Source organism: Balaenoptera borealis, assembly GCF_965194805.1.
Source record: "Balaenoptera borealis genome assembly, chromosome: 12".
NCBI classification, from domain to species: Eukaryota; Metazoa; Chordata; class Mammalia; order Artiodactyla; family Balaenopteridae; genus Balaenoptera; species Balaenoptera borealis.
The window spans coordinates 95,888,562-95,912,075 of record NC_138869.1 but is presented as its reverse complement, the minus strand read 5'-3'; the positions used below and the strand labels follow the sequence as shown (position 1 = coordinate 95,912,075).

General features: G+C 37.7%; 1 protein-coding gene across 1 annotated transcript in view; it reads left to right on the top strand.

The window, feature by feature from the left end:
- Window positions 1–15,952, top strand: part of CAP2 (cyclase associated actin cytoskeleton regulatory protein 2) — a 137,386-nt gene extending 121,434 nt beyond the window's left edge. The window contains exons 12-13 of the mRNA XM_082345425.1: window positions 3,843–3,983; window positions 14,545–15,952. Of these exons, the coding sequence (XP_082201551.1) occupies window positions 3,843–3,983; window positions 14,545–14,655 (252 nt within the window). The 3' untranslated portion in view covers window positions 14,656–15,952. The remainder of the gene's footprint in view (window positions 1–3,842; window positions 3,984–14,544) is intronic.
- The last annotated feature ends 7,562 nt before the right edge of the window (window positions 15,953–23,514 follow it).

Here is a 23,514-nt window from a genome sequence, read left to right as displayed (position 1 = left end):
CTGCAAAACAGAAGAAAATCTGCACTGTTTTAGCAATATTGATTTAGCCAAATGGGATTTTATAATATGCCAAAAGCTAAATGACTTCTTACTTTGGCCAGCTATAACTACTATCTTTGATTACACCGTTTTCATATTGTTAATCACCCCTTATTATCTGATGTTTCCTGATCATGTTTGTTAAGATTGGCTTCTAGTTTTATAGATTGTTCTCTTTGGTTTTACTAGGCTTTTCACCACTGCCCCTTTTAACTAGAGTAGTACATTCAATAGTTGGCACATACATGGAGATGTATTTTAGGTCCCTCCATGTGGGAAAAAAATATCTAATCTCTTCCTCATACCATATTTAAAAGTAAAGTCCTAATTGTAAAAAGAAATACTTTTAAACTTTGAGAATAAAATACAAAAGAAAATCAGCGTAGCAAAAAAGCAATTAGGGTCAAAAAGCACAAACTATAAAGAAAAGGACAGGTGAATCTAACCACATTAAAATTTATGTGTTCAACAGAAGACATCATATACAAAGCTGAAAGATGAGGCATGGATTGAAGAAAGATACTTGCAATGCAGATAATCAAAAAGGATTTATAACCAGAATTTATAAAGAACTGAACACAAATCAAGAAGACGACTAACAACTCAGTAGAAAAATGGGCAAAGAATATCAGGGCAATTCAGAGAAGAAAAACTGAAGTATTTGATAAATATATGAACATATGCACAACCTGCCTAATAGAAGAAGAAATGCAGATTAATTAGCTATATCTTCTTACACTCATCAGTTTTGAATTCAGGCTGTCCTTACTTTGCAAGGGGCATGTTAGCTGAAACGCATGCGTATCGGAACTGTGCAACTTGAGAACTGCCTGTATATTAAAAAGTCTCATGGTACAAGAGTTGTTATGAGAACCCTGATAAATCAGTGTTGGGAGAGTAAACTATTACACCCACTGTGCAGAGCAAATTGGCACCGTCTAATAAAGTCAAAGGCAGTCATAGCCTGTAACCAAGCAATTTCACTCTTAGGTGTGTGCACTAAAGAAGCTCTAGTACAAATGTTGATGAGACATGGAAAAATGTTTATTGCAGTATTATCCATAATGGCAATAAAAACAAAAACAATTTAAATGTCCACCAGCTGGCAAATGAATAAATAAATCCACCTAATAGAATACTGTACAGAGGTTAAAGAAATGAATGAACTGCACTTACATGTATAAAAATAGGGAAATCTCAAAAGCCGCCTTGAGTGACAAAGGCAGATTATAGAACAATAGGCACTGTATAATGTGTCCCTTTATATAAAGATCAAAAACATGCAAAACAGTACGCACATTTTAAATATACTTACGAGGGCTCAAGTTCACCTTACTCAAGAGACGACCCTGCTGTGAATTGTAAATACAAAATTCAGAAGAGTAGTTACATCTGTGGAGGGAAGGAAGGAGGACAGTGAGATGGTGGATGGTAGAGAGGGGGCTTCAACTATATTGTAAGATGATAGTCCTAAAAAAAGGCAAATGAGCCAAAATGTTAAACTCTGATAAAGCTCTTTTACAGACATATATATATTTACATTTTTGTTATATTATTCTTTGTTATGCTATTCTTTGTTCTTTGTGCTTCTATGTTTGAAATATACATTTTTAAGGCTATGGGCCTTAAAATAATCTGGAAGGGTAGATCATGGTTATCTGTCCAAGAGGGACAGAAACTTGGCAGCGTGGTTCAGAAACAAGGGAGAGACATTTTACTGAACACTTCAAACTTCTGGATGTTCAAACCAAGTGAATGTCATTACCTATTTAAAACATTTAATAAACTATTTTAAAAGGGCCTGGACACAATAAAGACAGAAAGCAGATTAGTGCAGGCTGCCTGGGGATGAGGACAGAGACTGACTGTAAATGGGCAAGAGGGATATTTGGGGGATGATGGGAATATTCTAAAACTGAATTGAAGTGATGGTTGCACAAATTCACTAAATATCATTAAATTGTACACTTAAGGCAGGTGAATTTTATGTTTTCACATTTTACTTCAATAATGCTGTTAAAAAGATTGAAAGGAAGAAAAGGGTACGGAGAAAAGTTCATATGATTTAGTTCAGTAATTCTGTTTTTTGGCAAACTATCCTAGAAAAATAGTACAAATTATGGGAGAGAGGAGACTAAGATATTATGTGGAAATTTTTTTAAACGTATAGAGAAACAAATTTAAGAAAAACAAAGAATACAGGTACATGTATTAAATGCTAGAGCATTGGCCTGGGCAAGGTCACATATCACCTGTCACTCAACAGAGGAGATACTTTTTAGTCCAGTTCTCCTGATAAGAAACAATCTCTGTTCTCAAAATGTTTACAGACTACCAGGAAAAAAGGCATGTACTGTATATGATTTACTCTAAGGAAATATTGACTAAAAATGATGTGGAAATGACAATTCTTATCCTCTCAGGGCTACTTAAAAAGTCTGCTACTTTTCAGATTTTCAGATACATAGATATTTTAGCATTTTATGTGCTAAATGTGCTATCCTCATGTGACCCCACTCTGTCTCATAAATGAATCTCCTAAGACACACTGACAATTTACTTCTTTCCCTTTGGTTGCCTGGTATTCATACAGCTCTGGTCGCTATGGAAATGCTCTTCATCATTATAAAATAAACCTAGAAATTGCCAAGACATTACTGCTGACACATTCTTGATATATACATATAGGTTTTATTTTATTTTATTTATGGCAAAGCCCTGTGCTTACCTGACCTTAAACTACCTCTGCCTTTTTTTTTTTTTCTTTTGGCACTGGGGCTCAATTCCAACTTGGTGTCCAGTTTCTGTGGGGAGAGGAGAAAACAGAGAAGTGTGGTGACCTGGCTAGACTCCCCTAAGGAATTCTTTACATCACCTTCACCATCACAGGAGTTGCTCCTTTAATTTGCAACCCAGCCTTTTCTTCAGGGTGAAAGAGGAGATGTCGTTATCGCTTCAATTACCATTACAAGAAGGAAAATTATGTAGTTGTAATATGGTCGTTGGGGGAATAGTCTGTGCCTGTAGAGATTTGGGGGGGGGGGAATGTTAGAAAACTGACTGTTAAAAAAGAAATTTAAAACTGATCAGAATTTTTATAGCACTTGATATTTGTAACAATACAAAGAACCACCTCCTCTTGTGTATGGTACTATTTACCTATACAGTGAGTAGCCTGAACCAAGTCTCCAGTTTTGGCTCCTGAAATGAATACATTTCAGAATACCTAGACACTCATTATCTCATTTAAGCTTCATATTCAGCCAGTGAGATTTTTATCTAGCAAAGGACTTATGTGAAAAGAATTGTAGTGTTTCTTATTTATTCTTATTTAGATTCAGGAAAAATCTTCTCAATTACAGAATAATTTATTTACTCTTAAATGACAGTATTAGTCGTGTTTTAATCCAAGTTTCCTAGAGATTTGTCAAAACTAAAATTTTAAGCACATGAAAGCAAATGCATCTTTGTTTCTTTTATCATGAAATCAAATATATGTTTCAAATCCACTAACGGGGTTGTGAAACTTTTTCTGAACATTTAGCTACTGTTTTCAAATTAGTCCCTTTATTTTGTGTCAGGAAAGAGACCCTGAGGTTTGAGAATCCCCTTGTGTGGTCCTTTCATTCTGTCCCCAAATGACACCTACTAATTCACCCTGGAGACTTTGTCATCAACCAGCCTCTCCAGCCCTAACCCAGCTATTCCTAACACTTGGTTAGGCCTGTGGACTGTACTTATTTGGGGACATTGGAATTTCTATTTATTTGCTTTGGCCCTAGACTTTTTTTCTTCTATTTCAGGTGATGGGGAAAGTGCCAACAATTTCCGTTAATAAGACAGAAGGCTGCCACATATACCTCAGTGAAGATGCATTAGACTGTGAGATTGTGAGTGCCAAGTCATCTGAAATGAATATACTTATCCCTCGGGATGGTGACTATGTAAGTACCTTTTAAAAGACTGTAAAGAATTTTTCATTATTAACATTCTTAGAGACTGATTAATCACCTCCCACCCTTTGAGCTTCCTTTGTAGAATAATTCACAGGCAGGAGAGGAATTCAGAGAGTGGCCTTTCACCTACCTGCTCCCCTGTTAGTTTCTTGACTATGCCCTGTCCTGGATTTGTGATTCTCAAAGCATTTTCCTAATAATTACCTTAATGGGCTAGCTCTTATCCAATAGTACACCAGGCATCTGAGTTCATATTATTTAGGACTAAATATTTTCCTTTGCTATGGTGGAGGCAAACAGAAAAGAGGGAGAAATGCTCTGGGGGAAAAAAAGGAGGGAAAGGAGGTAATAATAAGTGGACCTATTTGTATAGGTATTCTTATGTCAGTGCTTCTCAAACCCAGCGTAAGAATCAGCTGGGAAGTTTGATGAAAATACCAGTTCCCAAACTTCACACAGAGGTTAGATTCAGGAGGCTTGGAGTGGGCCCAGGAATCTGTAGTTTTAGTATACCCAGGTGATTCTGTCCATCCAGTGACCCTTCTGAGAAACGGTAGCCTAAGCCACCATGTATTTTCTTTGTCTCCTCTCCCCAACAAAGCAGTTTCTAAAAGAAGCAAGCAGATATTCTCACACATTGAAAAGGAAGTATAAATAAATACATTTTCTGCATCATGCAGTGTGATGGACTTGCTGATTGTTGCCATTTGAAAGCAAGTTATCTCTTCCTATTGTTGCTTTTTTTTTTTTTTTTTGATGTGGACCATTTTTAAGGTCTTTATTGAATTTGTTACAATAGTGCTTCTGTTTTACCTTTTGGTTTTTTTTTTTTTTTTTTTACAATGGTGTGTTAGTTTCTGCTTTATAACAAAGTGAATCAGTTATACATATGTTCCCATATCTCTTCCCTCTTGCATCTCCCTCCCTCTCACCCTCCCTATCCCACCCCTCTAGGTGGTCACAGCACCGAGCGGATCTCCCTGTGCTATGCAGCTGCTTCCCACTAGCTATCTATTTTACATTTGGTAGTATATATATGTCCATGCCACTCTCTCACCCTGTCACATCTTACCCCTCCCCCTCCCCATATGCTCAAGTCCATTCTCTAGTAGGTCTGTGTCCTTATTCCCGTCTTGCCACTAGGTTCTTCATGACCATTTTTTTTCCCTTAGATTCCATATATATGTGTTAGCATACAGTATTTGTTTTTCTCTTTCTGACTTACTTCTCTCTGTATGACAGAATCTAACTCCATCCACCTCACTACAAATACCTCCATTTAGTTTCTTTTTATGGCTGAGTAATATTCCATTGTATATATGTGCCACATCTTCTTTATCCATTCATCCGATGATGGACACTTAGGTTGCTTCCATGTCCTGGCTATTGTAAATAGAGCTGCAATGAACATTTTGGTACATGACTCTTTTTGAAATATGGTTTTCTCAGGGTATATGCCCAGTAGTGGGATTGCTGGGTCGTATGGTAGTTCTAGTTTTAGTTTTTTAAGGAACCTCCATACTGTTCTCCATAGTGGCTATATCAATTTACATTCCCACTAACAGTGCAAGAGGGTTCCCTTTTCTCCACACCCTCTCCAGCATTTATTGTTTCTAGATTTTTTTGATGATGGCCATTCTGACCAGTGTGAGGTGATATCTCATTGTAGTTTCGATTTGCATTTCTCTAATGATTAATGATGTTGAGCATTCTTTCATGTGTCTGTTGGCAATCTGTATATCTTCTTTGGAGAAATGTCTGTTTAGGTCTTCTGCCCATTTTTGGATTGGGTTGTTTGTTTTTTTGTTATTGAGCTGCATGAGCTGCTTATAAATCTTTGAGATTAATCCTTTGTCCGTTGCTTCATTTGCAAATATTTTCTCCCATTCTGAGGGTTGTCTTTTGGTTCCGTTTATGGTTTCCTTTGCTGTGCAAAAGCTTTTAAGTTTCATTAGGTCCCATTTGTTGATTTGTGTTTTTATTTCCATTTCTCTAGGAGTTGGGTCAAAAAGAATCTTGCTGTGATTTATGTCATAGAGTGTTCTGCCTATGTTTTCCTCTAAGAGTTTGATAGTGTCTGGCCTTACACTTAGGTCTTTAATCCATTTTGAGTTTATTTTTGTGTATGGTGTTAGGGAGTGTTCTAATTTCGTACTTTTACATGTACCTGTCCAGTTTTCCCAGCAACACTTATTGAAGAGGCTGTCTTTTCTCCACTGTATATGCTTGCCTCCTTTATCAAAGATAAGGTGACCATATGTGCGTGGGTTTATCTCTGGGCTTTCTATCCTGTTCCATTGATGTATGTTTCTGTTTTTGTGCCAGTACCAAACTGTCTTGATTACTGTAGCTTTGTAGTATAGTCTGAAGTCAGGGAGCCTGATTCCTCCAGCTCCATTTTTCGTTCTCAAGATTGCTTTGGCTATTCGGGGTCTTTCGTGTTTCCATACAAATTGTGAAATTTTTTGTTCTAGTTCTGTGACAAATGCCAGTGGTAGTTTGATAGGGATTGCATTGAATCTGTAGATTGCTTTGGGTAATAGAGTCATTTTCACATTGTTGATTCTTCCAATCCAAGAACATGGTATATCTCTCATCTATTTGTATCATCTTTAATTTCTTTCATCAGTGTCTTATAATTTTCTGCATACAGGTCTTTTGTCTCCTTAGGTAGGTTCATTCCTAGGTATTTTATTCTTTTTGTTGCAATGGTAAATGGGAGTGTTTCCTTAAAATCTCTTTCAGATTTTTCATCATTAGTGTATAGGAATGCAAGAGGTTTCTGTGCATTAATTTGGTATCCTACTACTTTACCAAATTCATTGATTAGTTCTAGTAGTTTTCTAGTAGTAGTTTTCTAGTATTTTATTCTTTTTGTTGCAATGGTAAATGGGAGTGTTTCCTTAAAATCTCTTTCAGATTTTTCATCATTAGTGTATAGGAATGCAAGAGGTTTCTGTGCATTAATTTGGTATCCTACTACTTTACCAAATTCATTGATTAGTTCTAGTAGTTTTCTGGTAGCATCTTTAGGATTCTCTATGTATAGTATCATGTCATCTGCAAACAGTGACAGCTTTACTTCTTCTTTTCCGATTTGGATTCCTTTTATTTCTTTTTCTTCTCTGATTGCTGTGGCTAACACTTCCAAAACTGTGTTGAATAATAGTGGTGAGAGTGGGCAACCTTGTCTTGTTCCTGATCTTAGTGGAAATGGTTTCAGTTTTTCACCATTGAGGACAATGTTGGCTGTGGGTTTGTCATATATGGCCTTTATAATGTTGAGGAAAGTTCCCTCTATGCCTACTTTCTGCAGGGCTTTTATCATAAGTGGGTGTTGAATTTTGTCGAAAGCTTTCTCTGCATCTATTGAGATGATCATATGGTTTTTCTCCTTCAGTTTGTTAATATGATGTATCACGTTGATTGATTTGTGTATATTGAAGAATCCTTGCATTCCTGGGATAAACCCCACTTGATCATGGTGTATGATCCGTTTAATGTGCTGTTGGATTCTGTTTGCTAGTATTTTGTTGATGATTTTTGCATCTATGTTCATCAGTGATATTGGCCTGTAGTTTTCTTTCTTTGTGACATCTTTGTCTGGTTTTGGTATCAGGGTGATGGTGGCCCGTAGAATGAGTTGGGGAGTGTTCCTCCCTCTGCAATATTTTGGAAGAGTTTGAGAAGGATGGGTGTTAGCTCTTCTCTAAATGTTTGATAGAATTCGCCTGTGAAGCCATCTGGTCCTGGGCTTTTGTTTGTTGGAAGATTTTTAATCACAGTTTCAATTTCAGTGCTTGTGATTGGTCTGTTTATATTTTCTGTTTCTTCCTGGTTCAGTCTTGGAAGGTTATACCTTTCTAAGAATTTGTCCATTTCTTCCAGGTTGTCCATTTTATTGGCATAGAGTTGCTTGTAGTAATCTCTCATGATCCTTTGTATTTCTGCAGTGTCAGTTGTTACTTCTCCTTTTTCATTTCTAATTCTATTGATTTGAGTCTTCTCCCTTTTGCTCATGATGAGTCTGGCTAATGGTTTATCAACTTTGTTTATCTTCTCAAAGAACCAGCTTTTAGTTTTATTTATCTTTGCTATTGTCTCCTTCATTTCTTTTTCATTTATTTCTGATCTGATCTTTATGATTTCTTTCCTTCTGCTAGCTTTGGGGTTTTTTTGTTCTTCTTTCTCTGATTGCTTTAGGTGCAAGGTTAGGTTGTTTATTCAAGATGTTTCCTGTTTCTTGATGTAGGCTTGTATTGCTATAAACTTCCCTCTTAGAACTGCTTTTGCTGCATCCCATAGGTTTTGGGTCGTCGTGTCTCCATTGTCATTTGTTTCTAGGTATTTTTTGATTTCCCCTTTGATTTCTTCAGTGATCACTTCGTTATTAAGTAGTGTATTGTGTAGCCTCCATGTGTTTGTATTTTTTACAGATCTTTTCCTGTAATTGATATCTAGTCTCATAGCATTGTGGTCGGAAAAGATACTTGATACGATTTCAATTTTCTTAAATTTACCAAGGCTTGATTTGTGACCCAAGATATGATCTATCCTGGAGAATGTTCCATGAGCACTTGAGAAAAATGTGTATTCTGTTGTTTTTGGGGTGGAATGTCCTATAAATATCAAGTCCATCTTGTTTAATGTATCATTTAAAGCTTGTGTTTCCTTATTTATTTTCATTTTAGATGATCTGTCCATTGGTGAAAGTGGGGTGTTAAAGTCCCCTACTATGATTGTGTTACTGTCGATTTCCCCTTTTATGGCTGTTAGTATTTGCCTTATGTATTGAGGTGCTCCTATGTTGGGTGCATAAATATTTACAATTGTTATACCTTCTTCTTGGATTGATCTCTTGATCATTATGTAGTGTCCTTCTTTGTCTCTTGTAATAGTCTTTATTTTAAAGTCTATTTTGTCTGATATGAGAATTGCTACTCCAGCTTTCTTTTGATTTCCATTTTCATGGAATATCTTTTTCCATCCCCTCACTTTCAGTCTGTATGTGTCCCTAGGTCTGAAGTGGGTCTCTTGTAGACAGCATATATACGGGTCTTGCTTTTGTATCCATTCAGCCAGTCTGTGTCTTTTGGTGGGAGCATTTAATCCATTTACATTTAAGGTAATTATCGATACGTATGTTCCTATTCCCATTTTCTTAAATGTTTTGGGTTTGTTATTGTAGGTGTTTTCCTTCTCTTCTGTTTCTTGCCTAGAGAAGTTCCTTTAGCATTTGTTGTAAAGCTGGTTTGGTGATGCTGAATTCTCTTAGCTTTTGCTTGTCTGTAAAGGTTTTAATTTCTCCATCAAATCTGAATGAGATCCTTGCTGGGTAGAGTAATCTTGGTTGTAGGTTTTTCTGCTTCATCACTTTAAATATATCCTGCCACTCCCTTCTGGCTTACAGAGTTTCTGCTGAAAGATCAGCTGTTAACCTTATGGGGATACCCTTGTGTGTTATTTGTTGTTTTTCCCTTGCTGCTTTTAATATGTTTTCTTTATATTTAATTTTTGACAGTTTGATTAATATGTGTCTTGGCGTGTTTCTCCTTGGATTTATCCTGTATGGGACTCTCTGTGCTTCCAGGACTTGATTAACTATTTCCTTTCCCATATTAGGGAAGTTTTCAACTATAATCTCTTCAAATATTTTCTCAGTCCCTTTCTTTTTCTCTTCTTCTGGGACCCCTATAATTTGAATGTTGGTGCGTTTAATGTTGTCCCAGAGGTCTCTGAGACTGTCCTCAGTTCTTTTCATTCTTTTTTCTTTATTCTGCTCTGCAGTAGTTATTTCCACTATTTCATCTTCCAGGCCACTTACCCGTTCTTCTGCCTCAGTTATTCTGCTATTGATCCCTTCTAGAGTATTTTTAATTTCATTTATTGTGTTTTTCATCATTGCTTGGTTCCTCTTTAGTTCTTCTAGGTCCTTGTTAAATGTTTCTTGCATTTTGTCTTTTTTATTTCCAAGATTTTGGATCATCCTTACTATCATTATTCTGAATTCTTTTTCAGGTAGACTGCCTATTTCCTCTTTATTTGTTAGGTCTGGTGTGTTTTGACCCTGCTCCTTCACCTGCTGTGTGTTTCTCTGTCTTCTCATTTTGCTTATCTTACTGCATTTGGGGTCTCCTTTTCACAGGCTGCAGGTTCGTAGTTCCCGTTGTTTTTGGTATCTGTCCCCAGTGGCTAAGGTTGCTTCAGTGGGTTGTGTAGGCTTCCTGGTGGAGGGGACTAGTGCCTGTGTTCTGGTGGATGAGGCTGGATCTTGTCTTTCTGGTGGGCAGGTCCACGTCTGGTGGTGTGTTTTGGGGTGTCTGTGGCCTTATTATGATTTTAGGCAGCCTCTCTGCTAATGGATGGGGCTGTGTTCCTGTCTTGCTAGTTGTTTGGCATAGGGTGTCCAGCATTGTAGCTTGCTGGTCGTTGAGTGAAGCTGGGTCTTGATGTTGAGATGGAGATCTCTGAGAGATTTTCGCCGTTTGGTATTACGTGGAGCTGGGAGGTCTCTTGTGGACCAGTGTCCTGAAGTTGGCTCTCCCACCTTAGAGGCACAGCCCTGATGCCTGGCTGGAGCACCAAGAGCCTTTCATCCACACGGCTCAGAATAAAAGGGAGAAAAAATAGAAAGAGAGAAAGAAAGAGGATAAAATAAAATAAAATAAAGTTATTATAATAAAAAATACGAAAAAAAATTAAGAAAAAATTAAGAAAAATTTTTTTTAATTTTTTAAAATAAATTTATTAATTTTTTATAATAAATAAGAAAAAATTTATTAAGAAAAATTTTTTTTAATTTTTTTAAAATAAAAATTAAGAAAAATATTTTTAATTTTTTAAAATAAAAAATAAGGAAAAAAATTATTAAGAAAAAAAATTTTTTAAGTAAAAAAAAAAAAAACAGATGGACCGAACCCTAGGACAAATGGTGAAAGCAAAGCTGTACAGACAAAATCTCACCCAGAAGCATATGCATACACACTCACAAAAAAAGGAAAAGGGGAAAAATTAATATATCCTGCTCCCAAAGTCCACCTCCTGAATTTGGGATGATTCGTTGTCTATGCAGGTATTCAACAGATGCAGGCACATCAAGTTGTTTGTGGAGCTTTAATCCACTGCTCCTGAGGCTGCTGGGGGAGATTTCCCTTTCTCTTCTTTGTTCGCACAGCTCCCGGGGTTCAGCTTTGGATTTGGCCCCGCCTCTGCGTGTAGGTTGCCTGAGGGCGTCTGCTCTTCGCTCAGACAGAACGGGGTTAAAGGAGCAGCTGCTTCTGGGGCTCTGGCTCACTGAGGCCGGGGGGAGGGAAGGGTACGGATGCGGGGCGAGCCTGCAGCGGCAGAGGCCGGCGTGACGTTGCAGCAGCCCGAGGCGCACCATGTGTTCTCCCTGGGAAGTTGTCCCCGGATCACGGGACCCTGGCAGTGGCGGGCTGCACCGGCTCCCGGGAGGGGCGGTGTGGAGAGTGACCTGTGCTCCCACACAGGCTTCTTGGTGGCGGCAGCAGCAGCCTTAGCGTCTCATGCCCGTCTCTGGGGTCCACGCTGATAGCCGCGGCTCGCACCCGTCTCTGGAGCTCCTTTAAGTGGCGCTCTGAATCCCCTCTCCTCGTGCACCAGGAAACAAAGAGGCAAGAAAAAGTCTCTTGCCTGTTCGGCAGCTCCAGACCTTTTCCCGGACTCCCTCCCGGCTAGCTGTGGTGCGCTAACCCCCTTCAGGCTGTGTTCACGCCGCCAACCCCAGTCCTCTCCCTGCAATCTGACTGAAGCCCGAGCCTCAGCTCCCAGCCCCGCCCGCCCCGGCGGGGGAGCAGCCAAGCCTCTCGGGCTGGTGAGTGCTGCTCAGCGCCGAGCCTCTGTGCGGGAATCTCTCTGCTTTGCCCTCCGCACCCCTGTGTCTGCGCTCTCCTCCGTGGCTCCGAAGCTCCCCACCTCCACAACCCGCAGTTTCCGCCCGCGAAGGGGCTTCCTAGTGTGTGGAAACCTTTCCTCCTTCACAGCTCCCTCCCACTGGTGCAGGTCCCGTCCCTATTCTTTTGTCTCTGTTATTTCTTTTTTCTTTTGCCCTACCCAGGTACGTGGGGAGTTTCTTGCCTTTTGGGAGGTCTGACGTCTTCTGCCAGTGTTCAGTGGGTGTTCTGTAGGAGCAGTTCCACGTGTAGATGTATTTCTAATGTATCTGTGGGAAGAAAGGTGATCTCCACATCTTACTCTTCTGCCATCTTGCCCAGACCCCCCTACCTTTTGTTTTTTTGGCCAGGAGGCATGTGGGATCTTAGCTCCCCAACCAGGAATCAAACCCACACCCCCCTGCATTGGAAGGCAAAGTCTTAACGCCTGGACCTCCAGGGAAGTCCCTAGTTGTTGCTTCTTGAAAGTAGAGAAGTAAATCCAGGGATCATTCCCTCTGGTTCTAACTGTGCAAGGAAGCAGTGAACTGGGAAGGATGGGAGAAAACGTAACTTAGGCACACCTTTGAAAGAGGAGCCCTCCATTAGCCTATGGGTCAATCACCAGCCGTCTATACTGCATTCAGCACTCAGGTTAATCTCCTTAGGCACACAACTAGATTGCTGCCATGTTCTCCTTTCCCCACCTGCCAGTGAGCACTACCCAGGCACACACCACATATTGCAGTTCAGAATTCATTGTTTAAGTCTAAAAAACAAAACTCCACAAGCCTTGGGCCATGCTTCACTAGGTATCTGGACAGCCTAACCCTGAGCTAGAGAAGTATCTCCTCTTGGGCTCTCCACCTTAAAAAAAAAAAAAATACTGAAGAGCTAAAGCCAATACAGAACAGCTTCCGAAGAGGAAAGCTAAAAATTAGGATGATTCCTGGCCTTTGCAGCTGTTTAAGCAGAAGGCTCAGCTTCATGGAAACTGACTGGAACTGTTAAGAAAAGCAGTGGGGGTTTGGACGAGCACTCCAGACTAATTAAACTAGAATCCCTGGATGTGGTATCCAGACATCTGTATTGGTTAAAGTTTCCCAGGTGATTCCAGTGTGGAGCCAAGATTGGGATCCACTGACCTAAAGGATGAGTATAGCTCAGAACCTGAGCTTTTATGCTGAAAACGTAAAGTCTCCCCTCTATAGGTGAATTATCTTGTGCCTTCAGTCCATGGCCCACTTCATGCATTTTCCAACTGGGGGTAGTAGGGAGCAATACAGAGGTCCTGCCATGGACATTGTAATCTCGAAGTAGATGGTGGGGATGATTCATCCTGAAAGGAATCAGTCTCCCAGAGAAGGTCTGTCATCACATTACTATCATGTCACTCCCAAGAAAGACTGGGAACAGCTGTAGTGCAGTTACCATGAAAGAGGTGCCTCTTCTCTGGAGCATTCTCCACCTGGCTTGGTACTTAAGAGCAAACACCAAGCCTGGTTTATTCATCAAGAAGAGCCCCAGAAAGGATGTTAGACACACACACACACACACACACACACACACACACACACACACACACACACACGGTTACTCAGACTGTGGCTTCTTTGCTTTCTCTTAAGACTATCGCAGATTTCACTCAAGGATAATTCACCACTCATGATAGAAAGGGCCTTCCCTTTAAAGTAGTTAAATAAATAGCTTCTTCCAAAAAAAAACAGCTGGACCCAACATCTAGGAAGATACGTGTTAGAGTGTGTATTCCACTAGATGTGAAACATCACATCTCACCGACAGATGAGCACAGGCACCAGCTTATCACACTGCGGTACAGGAAGTCCAGGGGTGGCACAAAGCCAGGGCTAAGGGGACTGCTCCTCAGCTTCCTTTCCTGCCCTCTTCTGCAATGCCTGGGGAATCACTCTCTGGGGAAAGGAGAGATCCCAAACTAATTTTATTTTGACTCTTCTGCATTTTTCTTTGTGTGTGTGTGTGTGTGTGTGTGTGTGTGTGTGTGTAGGGGTGTGGGTGGAAGGGGGGCATGTATTCCCCAATGGGAAGAGTGGGAAAGCAGGATGAAGGGTAACAAGTTTATATGTAACTTGCAGCACATTTTTATATTTCATCAAAGGGTAGACGTAACGCCGGGATAAAGCCCTTATTCAGACTGGGGGCCAGCAGCCTTGGCATCCCCTTGGAACTTGTGGGAAATGCAGATTGTCATCCTCTTTCCCAGATCTACTGAATCAGAGTCTGCCTTTCCGCACGGTCCCCAGTGCATGTTTGAGTTTGGTGCAGAGTCAAGGGTAAAAAGTCTATGGTTTGAACTTTGACTGCTCAGAGGCTTGACCTCTCAGGCCTCTGTTTCCTGTAGATGGCATCTCAATAATATCTAACTCTTAAAGTTCTTGCAGAGATTAACTGAGTTCACATATATCTGGCGCTTAGCAGAATGCCTGGTTCTTAGTAAGTGCTAGCATCAATGAGGGTGCCGGCAGGCGGTCACAGAGCTGACACATGACCATGCATCGCTCCCTGATGCAGGTTTGGGTTCCATAAAATGTCTTTGTCCATCATGTGACACTAATCAGCCTTCCATCTGTTTGCAAAGCCTTGGTTTAAATAACTTTGTTCTTCTGGCCTTTTTCCAGAGAGAATTTCCCGTTCCTGAACAGTTCAAGACAGCATGGGATGGATCCAAGTTGGTCACTGAACCAGCAGAAATTATGGTTTCTGAGAGACCACCGAACCCCCTGACCTGAATCCTCCCCATCAAAAAAACAAACAAATAAAAGCAGCATTAAAGACCTAGAAGTTGCAGTAGCACCTAGCTTTAGCTTTGGCCTCCAACAATTCTGTGCTATAGAAACAGCATAATTTCTGGCACGCCTTCGTGGGCATTTTGGAATATTTAACGTTTCTTCATGATTTGCCTTTGTGTGTGATTTGAGTTTCACATGATGACTTGTGAGCGTTATACATTTAAAGGGAAAAAAGAGAATTCTGTTCCCCTCATATCATTATCACAGTAGTTAAGAGGTAAAATTGCATGACTCACTTTTACACTTGTGTTTAATTGCTAGTTGAAAAATAAAACCTTTGAGAATCTAAGATGCACATTTTTATCTTTTAGACAATTTCCATATATGTGGTAGTAGTATGCTCTAAAAATGTACGATTTTTGTTTTCTTCTTTTTACCACCTGTATCAGCATGAATACACTGTCAGCCTGAATACATATTTCAACCCATGTTTTTAAAAAAACATAAGTTCCGTCCTAAGAACCATATCCAGTTTCTTGGTCCTTGGAAAGACCTTTATTCTTTGCAGTTACCAAAAACCAAAAGTAAACTCTAATGATTTATCTTAAATATTTTTCTGCCATGTCGCTTGGAAAACTTTTACTTTTCTGAGATTTTTATGCCAAAAGATTGATAGGAAAAAGCAGGGTGTTTTTTGCTCTATAATACCTCACAGTTTTGCTCTAGGAACAAGCTCAGTTGTTATTTTCCAATTTTAAACCTATGAAATATCAGATGCCTTGTAAGTGATGTCTTTAATGTTTTATTATAGCCTTTCTTCTTTTCCACTTGCCAGACTCGCTAACCAGTCTCAAAAATGAAAATGAAAAAGCCATAGCTATATTACAACTTCTGAAACCTAAGGAATTGTTTGTTGGCTTGGCTTGCTGCTCCTGTTTTGCAGTATTGATAATACATGCTTTTTCAACAGAAGAGTAACTCTGATATTCCTTTCTATCTTTTTAGTACATAGTGCTGAAAACCTGCAACTTCTTGGATTACATGTAATGAATTCTAGTATAATGCTTGCAGACCCAGTACAAGCATATATATTGTGCCTAGTACAGCCTTTGGAATACATCATTTCCGTTTTTAAAATATCTTCTATAACCGTATAGTATTCAAATTACTAATGCTTCTGTACCACAGTTTTGCTAGAAAAGTTTTTGTCCATATGAAGAATGTTGTGGCTTTAGTAAATACCTTTTTTTCAATTGTAAACTCATTCTGAAATAAAGTAAAATTCTAATTGTTTAAATACTGTGATGAATTCAGGGTGTTAAAATTTTTTTCCTCTTTGATTTGCTCCTTGCTCATATGTCAGCTTTAGGAAATACAGCTGAGCTTTGCTAGTTGAATTAGAGAATTTATCCAGCATGCCATCAGCTTCCCTGAAGAATAGCTTCTTCTAGATAAATATCAGATAAAGCCATTTTCAGTTGGAAGAACTGTCAGAAAAGTCTAGAATCAAGTTTTTTTAATATTGCATTAATTTGAGGTGTACAGCATAGTGATTCAGTTATATTTTTTGCAGATTGCATTCCATTATAGGTTATTACAAGATATTGAATATAATTCCCTGTGCTATACAATAAATCCTTGTTGCTTATCTATTTTATGTATAGTAGTTTGTATCTGTTAATCCCATACTTCTAATTTATCCCTCCCCTGCACTCTCGCCTTTGGTAACCGTAAGTTTTCTATGTCTGTGAATCTGTTTGTGTTTTGCATATATCACTAGATTCATTTGTATTATTTTTTATTTTAAGTTTTATTCATTTTTGTTATTTGTATACATATAAGTGATATATAGTATTTGTCTTTCTCTGACTTCTTTCACTAAGCATAATATTCTCTAGGTCTATCCATGTTGCTGCAAATGGCAATATTTCATTTCTTTATTGCTGAGTAGTGTTCCATTGTATATATATACCACATCTTCTTAAGCCAGTCGTCTGTTGATGGGCACTTGGTTTGTTTCCATGTCTTGGCTATTGTAAATAGTGCTGCTATGAACATTGGGGTGCGTGTATCTTTACAAATTAGTTTTTGTTTTTTCCGGTTATATACTCAGGAGTGGGATTGCTGGATCATATGGTAGTTCTATTTTTAGTTTTTTAAGGAACCTCCATACAGTTCTCCATAGTGGCTGCACCAATTTACATTCCCACCAACAGTGTAGGAGGATTCCCTTTTCTCCACACCCTCTCCAGCATTTATTGTTTGTAGACTTTTTGATGATAGCCATTCTGACTGGTGTGAGGTGATACCACATTGTGGTTTTGATTTGCATTTCTGTAATAGTTACCAATGTTGAGCATTTTTTCACATCTCTGTTGGCCATATGTATGTCTTCTTTGGAGAAATGTCTATTTAGGTCTTCTGCCCATTTTTTGATTGGGTTGTTTGGGGTTTTTTTGATATTGAGTTGTATGAGCTATTTGTATATTTTGGATATTAACTCCTTGTAGGTTGCATCATTTGCAAATATTTTCTCCCATTGCATAGGTCTTTTTGTTAGCTGACGGTTTCTTTGCTGTGCAAAACCTTTTAAGTTTGATTAGGTTCCATTTGTTTATTTTTGCTTTTATTTCTTTTGCCTTGGGAGATTGATCTAAGAAAATATTGTTACAATTTATGTCAAAGAATGTTTTGCCTATGTTTTCTTCTAGGAGTTTAATGGTGTCATGTCTTATATTTAGGTCTTTAAACCATTTTGAGTTTATTTTTGTGTATGGTGTGAGGGAATGTTCTAATTTCATTGATTTACATGTAGCTGTCCAGCTTTCCCAACACCACTTGTTGTAGAGACTGTCTTTTTTCCATTGTATATTCTTGTCTCCTTTGTCATAGATTAATTGACGGTAGGTGTATGGGTTTATTTCTGGGCTCTCTATTCTGTCCCATTGATCTATATGTCTGTTTTTATGCCAATACCATGCTGTTTTTTAATAAGATAAATTTATTATTTTTTTGACCAAAGTGCAATGATTTTTAAATCTTCTTAGACAGCTATGAAAAAAAAGTATTCAAGAAAATAAAATACAAATGGAAAATTTAACCATTAGATTTCTTCTACCATGCTGTTTTTATTACTATAGCTTTGTAGTATAATCTGAAGTCTGGAAGGGTTATACCTCCAGCTCTGTTCTTTTTTCCCAGGATTGCTTTGGCAATTCTGGGTCTTTTGGGCTTCCATATAAATTTTAAGATTATTTGTTCTAGTTTTGTGGAAAATGTTGTGGGTATTTTGATAGGGATTGTATTAAATCTGTAGATTGCTTTGCATAGTATTGTCATTTTAACAATATTCTTTTAATCCAAAAACACAAATTATCTTTCCATTTCTTTGAATCTTCTTCAGTTTCTTTTGTCAGTGTTTTATAGTTTTCAGCATATAGATCTTTTGCCTCCTTGGTTAAGTTTATTCCTAGGTACTTTTTTTTACATGATTTTAAACAGGATTTTTTTTTTTACCTTCTCTTTCTGATATTTCATTATTAGTGTAAAGAAGTGCAACAGATTTCTTATTAATCTTCTATACTACTACCTTGCTGAATTCACTTATTAGTTCTAGCAGTTTTTGTGTGGAGGCTTTAGGGTTCTCTACATAGAATATCATGTCATCTGCAAACAGTGACAGTTAGAATCCAGTTTTATAATTCAAGGCCTCTTCACTGAGAAAATCCCCTTCATTAATCTTTGTTAATGTAAACATCCCAGAAAATAAATGTAGTTTATAAATGTAATATAGTATTATATGTACTATATAATTAAATATATAAATAACTTTTAGAATAAATTTATAAATTTCTGGAGGAAAAAAATTTAAGTGGCAAGAAAAGACTATTTTAAAAACTACTATATACCTATTACATACTAATAATTTTATAATGAGAAATAAGTTGACGGAAAATTCTTGGAATCTCTCAACCAGCTTTGGACTTGGCATCAGCCTTTCAAAATACTTCATTGAAGATATTGAAAATCTGCATTTGAGGTTCACAGAATTATTTTACCAGCCTTGATGCCTTAAATCACCTACTGGCTTTTTGAGTAGGTTGGATTTATTGAAAAAGAAAAAAACAAAAACAAAAACAAAACCTTTGGCAGTGTATAGGAAAACAATTACCAAAGACAACACTGCATTTCCAATACGTTTTTTTCTTGTACTTTGTTGAATTCCAGTGTTACCAATGCTATGACCTAATAAATGTTGTCAAAGGAGTAAGAAATCCATACTTTGCAGAATTGCATGTTGTACACATTCACAAAAAGTCAAAACAAAAATGTGTCAGAAAAATTAAATGCCAAGTGTCTCCTATCTCTCTTTACTTTGTAATAATACAAAGTATCATTTTATATGATGAAAATGATGAAATAATCCAAAAGAGTCCTCGTTGCCTTGAAAATCTTTTCCTTGATTATACTGTCTCCATTAGCTAATCTATTACTGATAGACTTGCTTTCACAGCAAGATGTCTTGAAGTGAGTAGTCAGTACTAACCACTTCTCCTTATCTATGAAAATTATTTCTAGAACTGGTAGGAAATACACTTAGTTTTATTTACTCTTTCATTCATTGAAAATATCTACCTCAACTTCCTAGAATCTAGACGTGTTTATCAAGGGAATCCCCTCGTTTTAAAGATAAAAAGCTGAGGTCCAGTGACATTAACTTGTGTAAAGACAAGCAGCCGGTTAGAGATAAAGCAAGGATAGAGTGCGTGAGCATTCACACACACACACACACACACACACACACACACACACACACCCCTTTTTATCATTCTTGTAATGTGGCTTCTAGTCTCACCAAGTTTCAGAAACTCTCAGAGGTCATTAAATCCAGTGGCTTTATCTCATCCCTCATCCACTGAGATTCTTGATGCTTCTTGTTTCTCATTAAACTTCCTTTGATTTTGCGATACACAGTAGACTTCTCTGACTCTTGTCCCTTCTACCTTCCCCCCGTCTCAAATGCTCATTCCTCTCACTTAACTTCATCTATCACCTCTATGTAGATGACTCTCCAACTCAAATCCATCTCCCAAGAATCTTTTTTTTTTTTTTTTTAATTTATTTTGGGCTGCATTGGGTCTTCGTTGCTGTGCACGGGCTTTCTCTAGTTTCGGTGAGCAGGGTCTACTCTTCGTTGCAGTGGCTTCTCTTCTTGCGGAGCATGGGCTGTAGGTGCGCGGTCTTCAGTAGTTGTGGCACGCGGGCTCAGTAGTGGTGCATGGGCTTAAGTCGCTCCGCGGCATGTGGAATCTTCCAGCACCAGGGCTCAAATCTGTGTCCCCTGCATTGGCAGGTGGATTCTTAACCGCTGCGCCACCAGGGAAGTCCCTTCCCAGATTCTTAACTCCAAGTGTCCACAGAGTATTTCAACCTGCCTGTCCCAACTTCATTCAACATGGCTAAAATTAATGCACATTGCCCACACATACCATATTTTCCTCATCTGCATTTCTAGTTTCAGTCGTAGCCTCCTCATATCTTTCATCATAGATGTAAAATCAGCTCTTTCCTGTGATAGGAAACAGTGAAATAGAACCAGGATCTGGAGGGAACCATGGTTCAGTCTTGAACATGTTTAGCTCAGGGCATCTTTGTGAGACTTAATTGGAAATGGAGAATAGGTGGTTGGATATGGGCCTGGAGTCTTTTCATTGTGTCTGATACCAAATCCTTAAGAATCATTTCATAAGTATAATATTTTTTAAAATGACTTTCATTAAACATGTTCATTTCAAAAGAATTATTTTAAACCATTGGCACTTTCTGCACCACTTGAGATACAGATATAATTTTAAAGACTTTAATTGCCCCAGCTGAGAAAAGCTGATTTTATAGTCTTTCACAGATTTCTTTTGCAAGTTTAACCATTTTAATGTTTCTGTGTATGATGAAGCTTATATCTGTGCTACAAGCGAAAAATAAACCAACTCAGATTAGCCCTTAATAATTCATCCATATTTCTCCAAATATTTTTTGTTCCTGTACTGTCTAGTAATGTGGCAAAGAATATGTAACTAATGAAGGATAATGTTTGCCTGTTGGTAGAGAATTTTTTTCAGGTTTCCCTCCAGTGCAAGGTACTTATATTTAAAGATAATTTTTGCTTAAAACTGCAACTTTGAATATTTGAGTTCTAAGTCAACTTTTATTTTAATATCTTGCTTTTTAGGATCATCATAGTTAAAAACTGATACTTCATGCTGAAATGAAGATCCAGATGAAAGAAATACATCATTGACCACACTTACTAAACCATGATACTAATTATTAAATTTCATTCACCAATATCACAAGGGTTTTTTCATTAAAATTCAATTAGTAATTTTCCATGGTGTCAGTAATTCATCTTAGAAACTAATCAGAAGGTACACGTTTAAAATTTTTTTGTTATTTTTAATAATAACTCTGTGGCCTCATTTCAACTCATAAGCCAAGAAACTTATAATAGGAAGTCTTCCCATGAACATAACAGTTCTATAGATTTGTTTGGTAAGATGAGATTTGTTTGGGAAGACTGTACTTTCCTGCTCATGGTCCCTATAGGGCATAATCATGCCCACATATACTGAATGGTACACATTCCTAGCAGGGATGAGCTAATGACACATGTTCCCCAGCAGCCTTCCCTGCGTACAGCTGATATTATGACACCCCGTGCTTCAGGTATTCCTCTTCAGCTTAAAAGCTATAGAGAAAATATCAGAGTTAGGCAGATGCAGACAGTCAGTTCCAGGGGGAGCAATTGCCTTCTGCAATCAAACATGATAAAATCTGTGATCCTTTATGGATATTTAAAGACATCATCCTGTAGCATTACTAAAAGATGTATAGAGGTCCAGAGAAATATTGTACAAGAACCATGTATCATATATGTCTTCAGAAAAATGATATAAGTTTATGGCAATAGGATATTTAAAGGAGTTGTAAGTTGTATATATTCTCCATATCCTGGGATAGAGAAAAGTTGGATTAAAAAAAAAGGAGTTTCCTCCACCATTATGAATCTCACTTCTTTAGCTCTGACTTTAATGGCAAATCAAAACAGATTTTTATATTTATCTAACTAAGGCAAAAAGAAATTAATTGTATATGCCTATTGAAAAAGAAAGAATATTTGAAAACTTAAGGTATCCAAATTACCCATCCAAATTACCTGATTAAGTGGTCAATATTTTACTATATGCTCACTTACAGGTCATGTGTAATTGTCTGAATAAAAAGAATAAGTTAATATAAGCCCATTCAGTGGATGTGGAATTCAGGGAGTAATGTCCCATCATTAACAACTAAAGTCTGGTTCTCTAGAGAGTTATCAAAATGTTCTGTCCTTTGTTAGCATCTAAAATAATTACACCAACAATATCGTCTACATTCTGCAGACTGTTTCTACCAACTGGCTAGACAACTATTTTCTCAAATTAAATTAATTCCATACTCTTTAGTTTACAGAAATAAGTCTCTCTTCAACATCTACCAGACAGACGTATTTCCAATAGAATTTATCTTAAGGGGAAAAAAGCTCACACTTCATTAAGTCTTCAAAAAAGTAAAATAAGTCTTGCATTAATCAGAAAGAACTTTGGCGGGGAATCAGAAGATATGGTTTTCATTCTGGATCGGCCACAAACCAGAGATGTGCCTATTTGACAAATGCCTGTGACACCTTTCAAGACATGTTATTCTTTTAAAATGAGATCAGTGTGTTAAAATGTTTTTCAAATATGATTAAACAACTATACAACAAAACTGCCTGTGGCAGAGTCACTAGTTGTGACACCAAGATCTATTCTTCTTTCCTTACTAGGCTGCATTTCCCAGTCTCCACTGCAGTCTGTTGGCCATGTGACTAGATGCTCCTTGAGGGAATGTAAGTATCAAGTAATGTAAATCCCACTTCAGGACTTAGTCTTTTAAGAGAGCATATTTTCTCATGTTCCCTTTCCCTTCCACCAGCCAGATCCTAAATGTGGCAACCAGCCTCAATCATGCAGATGACAATATGCCCTTGTTATGCAAGAATAACAAGTTAGAAGGAGCCTGGGTCCCTGAGTTACAATATGGAAGACAGCCACTCACTGACCTGACCTGCTTTACGTAGTTACATGGGAAATAAAATTACCTTGTGATTAAACTGTTACATATTTGGATTTAGTTATCAGAGAAGGTTAGTCTACCAAAACTAATATGCTATCCAAGAAACCCCTGATTTACTGATTCAGTCATTAGAAATACCTTTAAAGAGTTTGAAAGATGTGCAGAGTACATTAAGTAAAATGAGCATGTATCAGTAAAACAGATTGTAAGAACATTTTTATTAAAGTGTATGTAATTAAAAGAACTATATTTGTATATAAAGATGTAAATGTATATTTGATGAGAGACAGTTTAGTATAGTTTAGTGGTTGAGAGCATGGATCTTAGTTTTATCACTTACTGGCTGTATAATTTGGGAGGAAAAAATCACTTAACTTCTTTACACTTTGGTTTGTTCATCTTTAATATAGCTATGATAATAATAGTACTTAGCTGTTGGGTTGTTTTAGGGAGTAAATAAATATAGCACACAGTACAGGTCATAGAAGCTTTAGTTACTATTATATCATAGAGAAAAATATAGAAAGATACACACTAAAATGGCAACAAAGGCTATATTCAGAGTATGGGGTTGGAGGAAAGAATCTTTCCACTTTCGAGTCTTCTTATTGTTTGAATTTGTCAGAGTAAACATGAGCATTTGGTTATTAAATTTCTCATAATTCGTAGTGATTACTAAACATCCAATAATTTAAAAAATATATT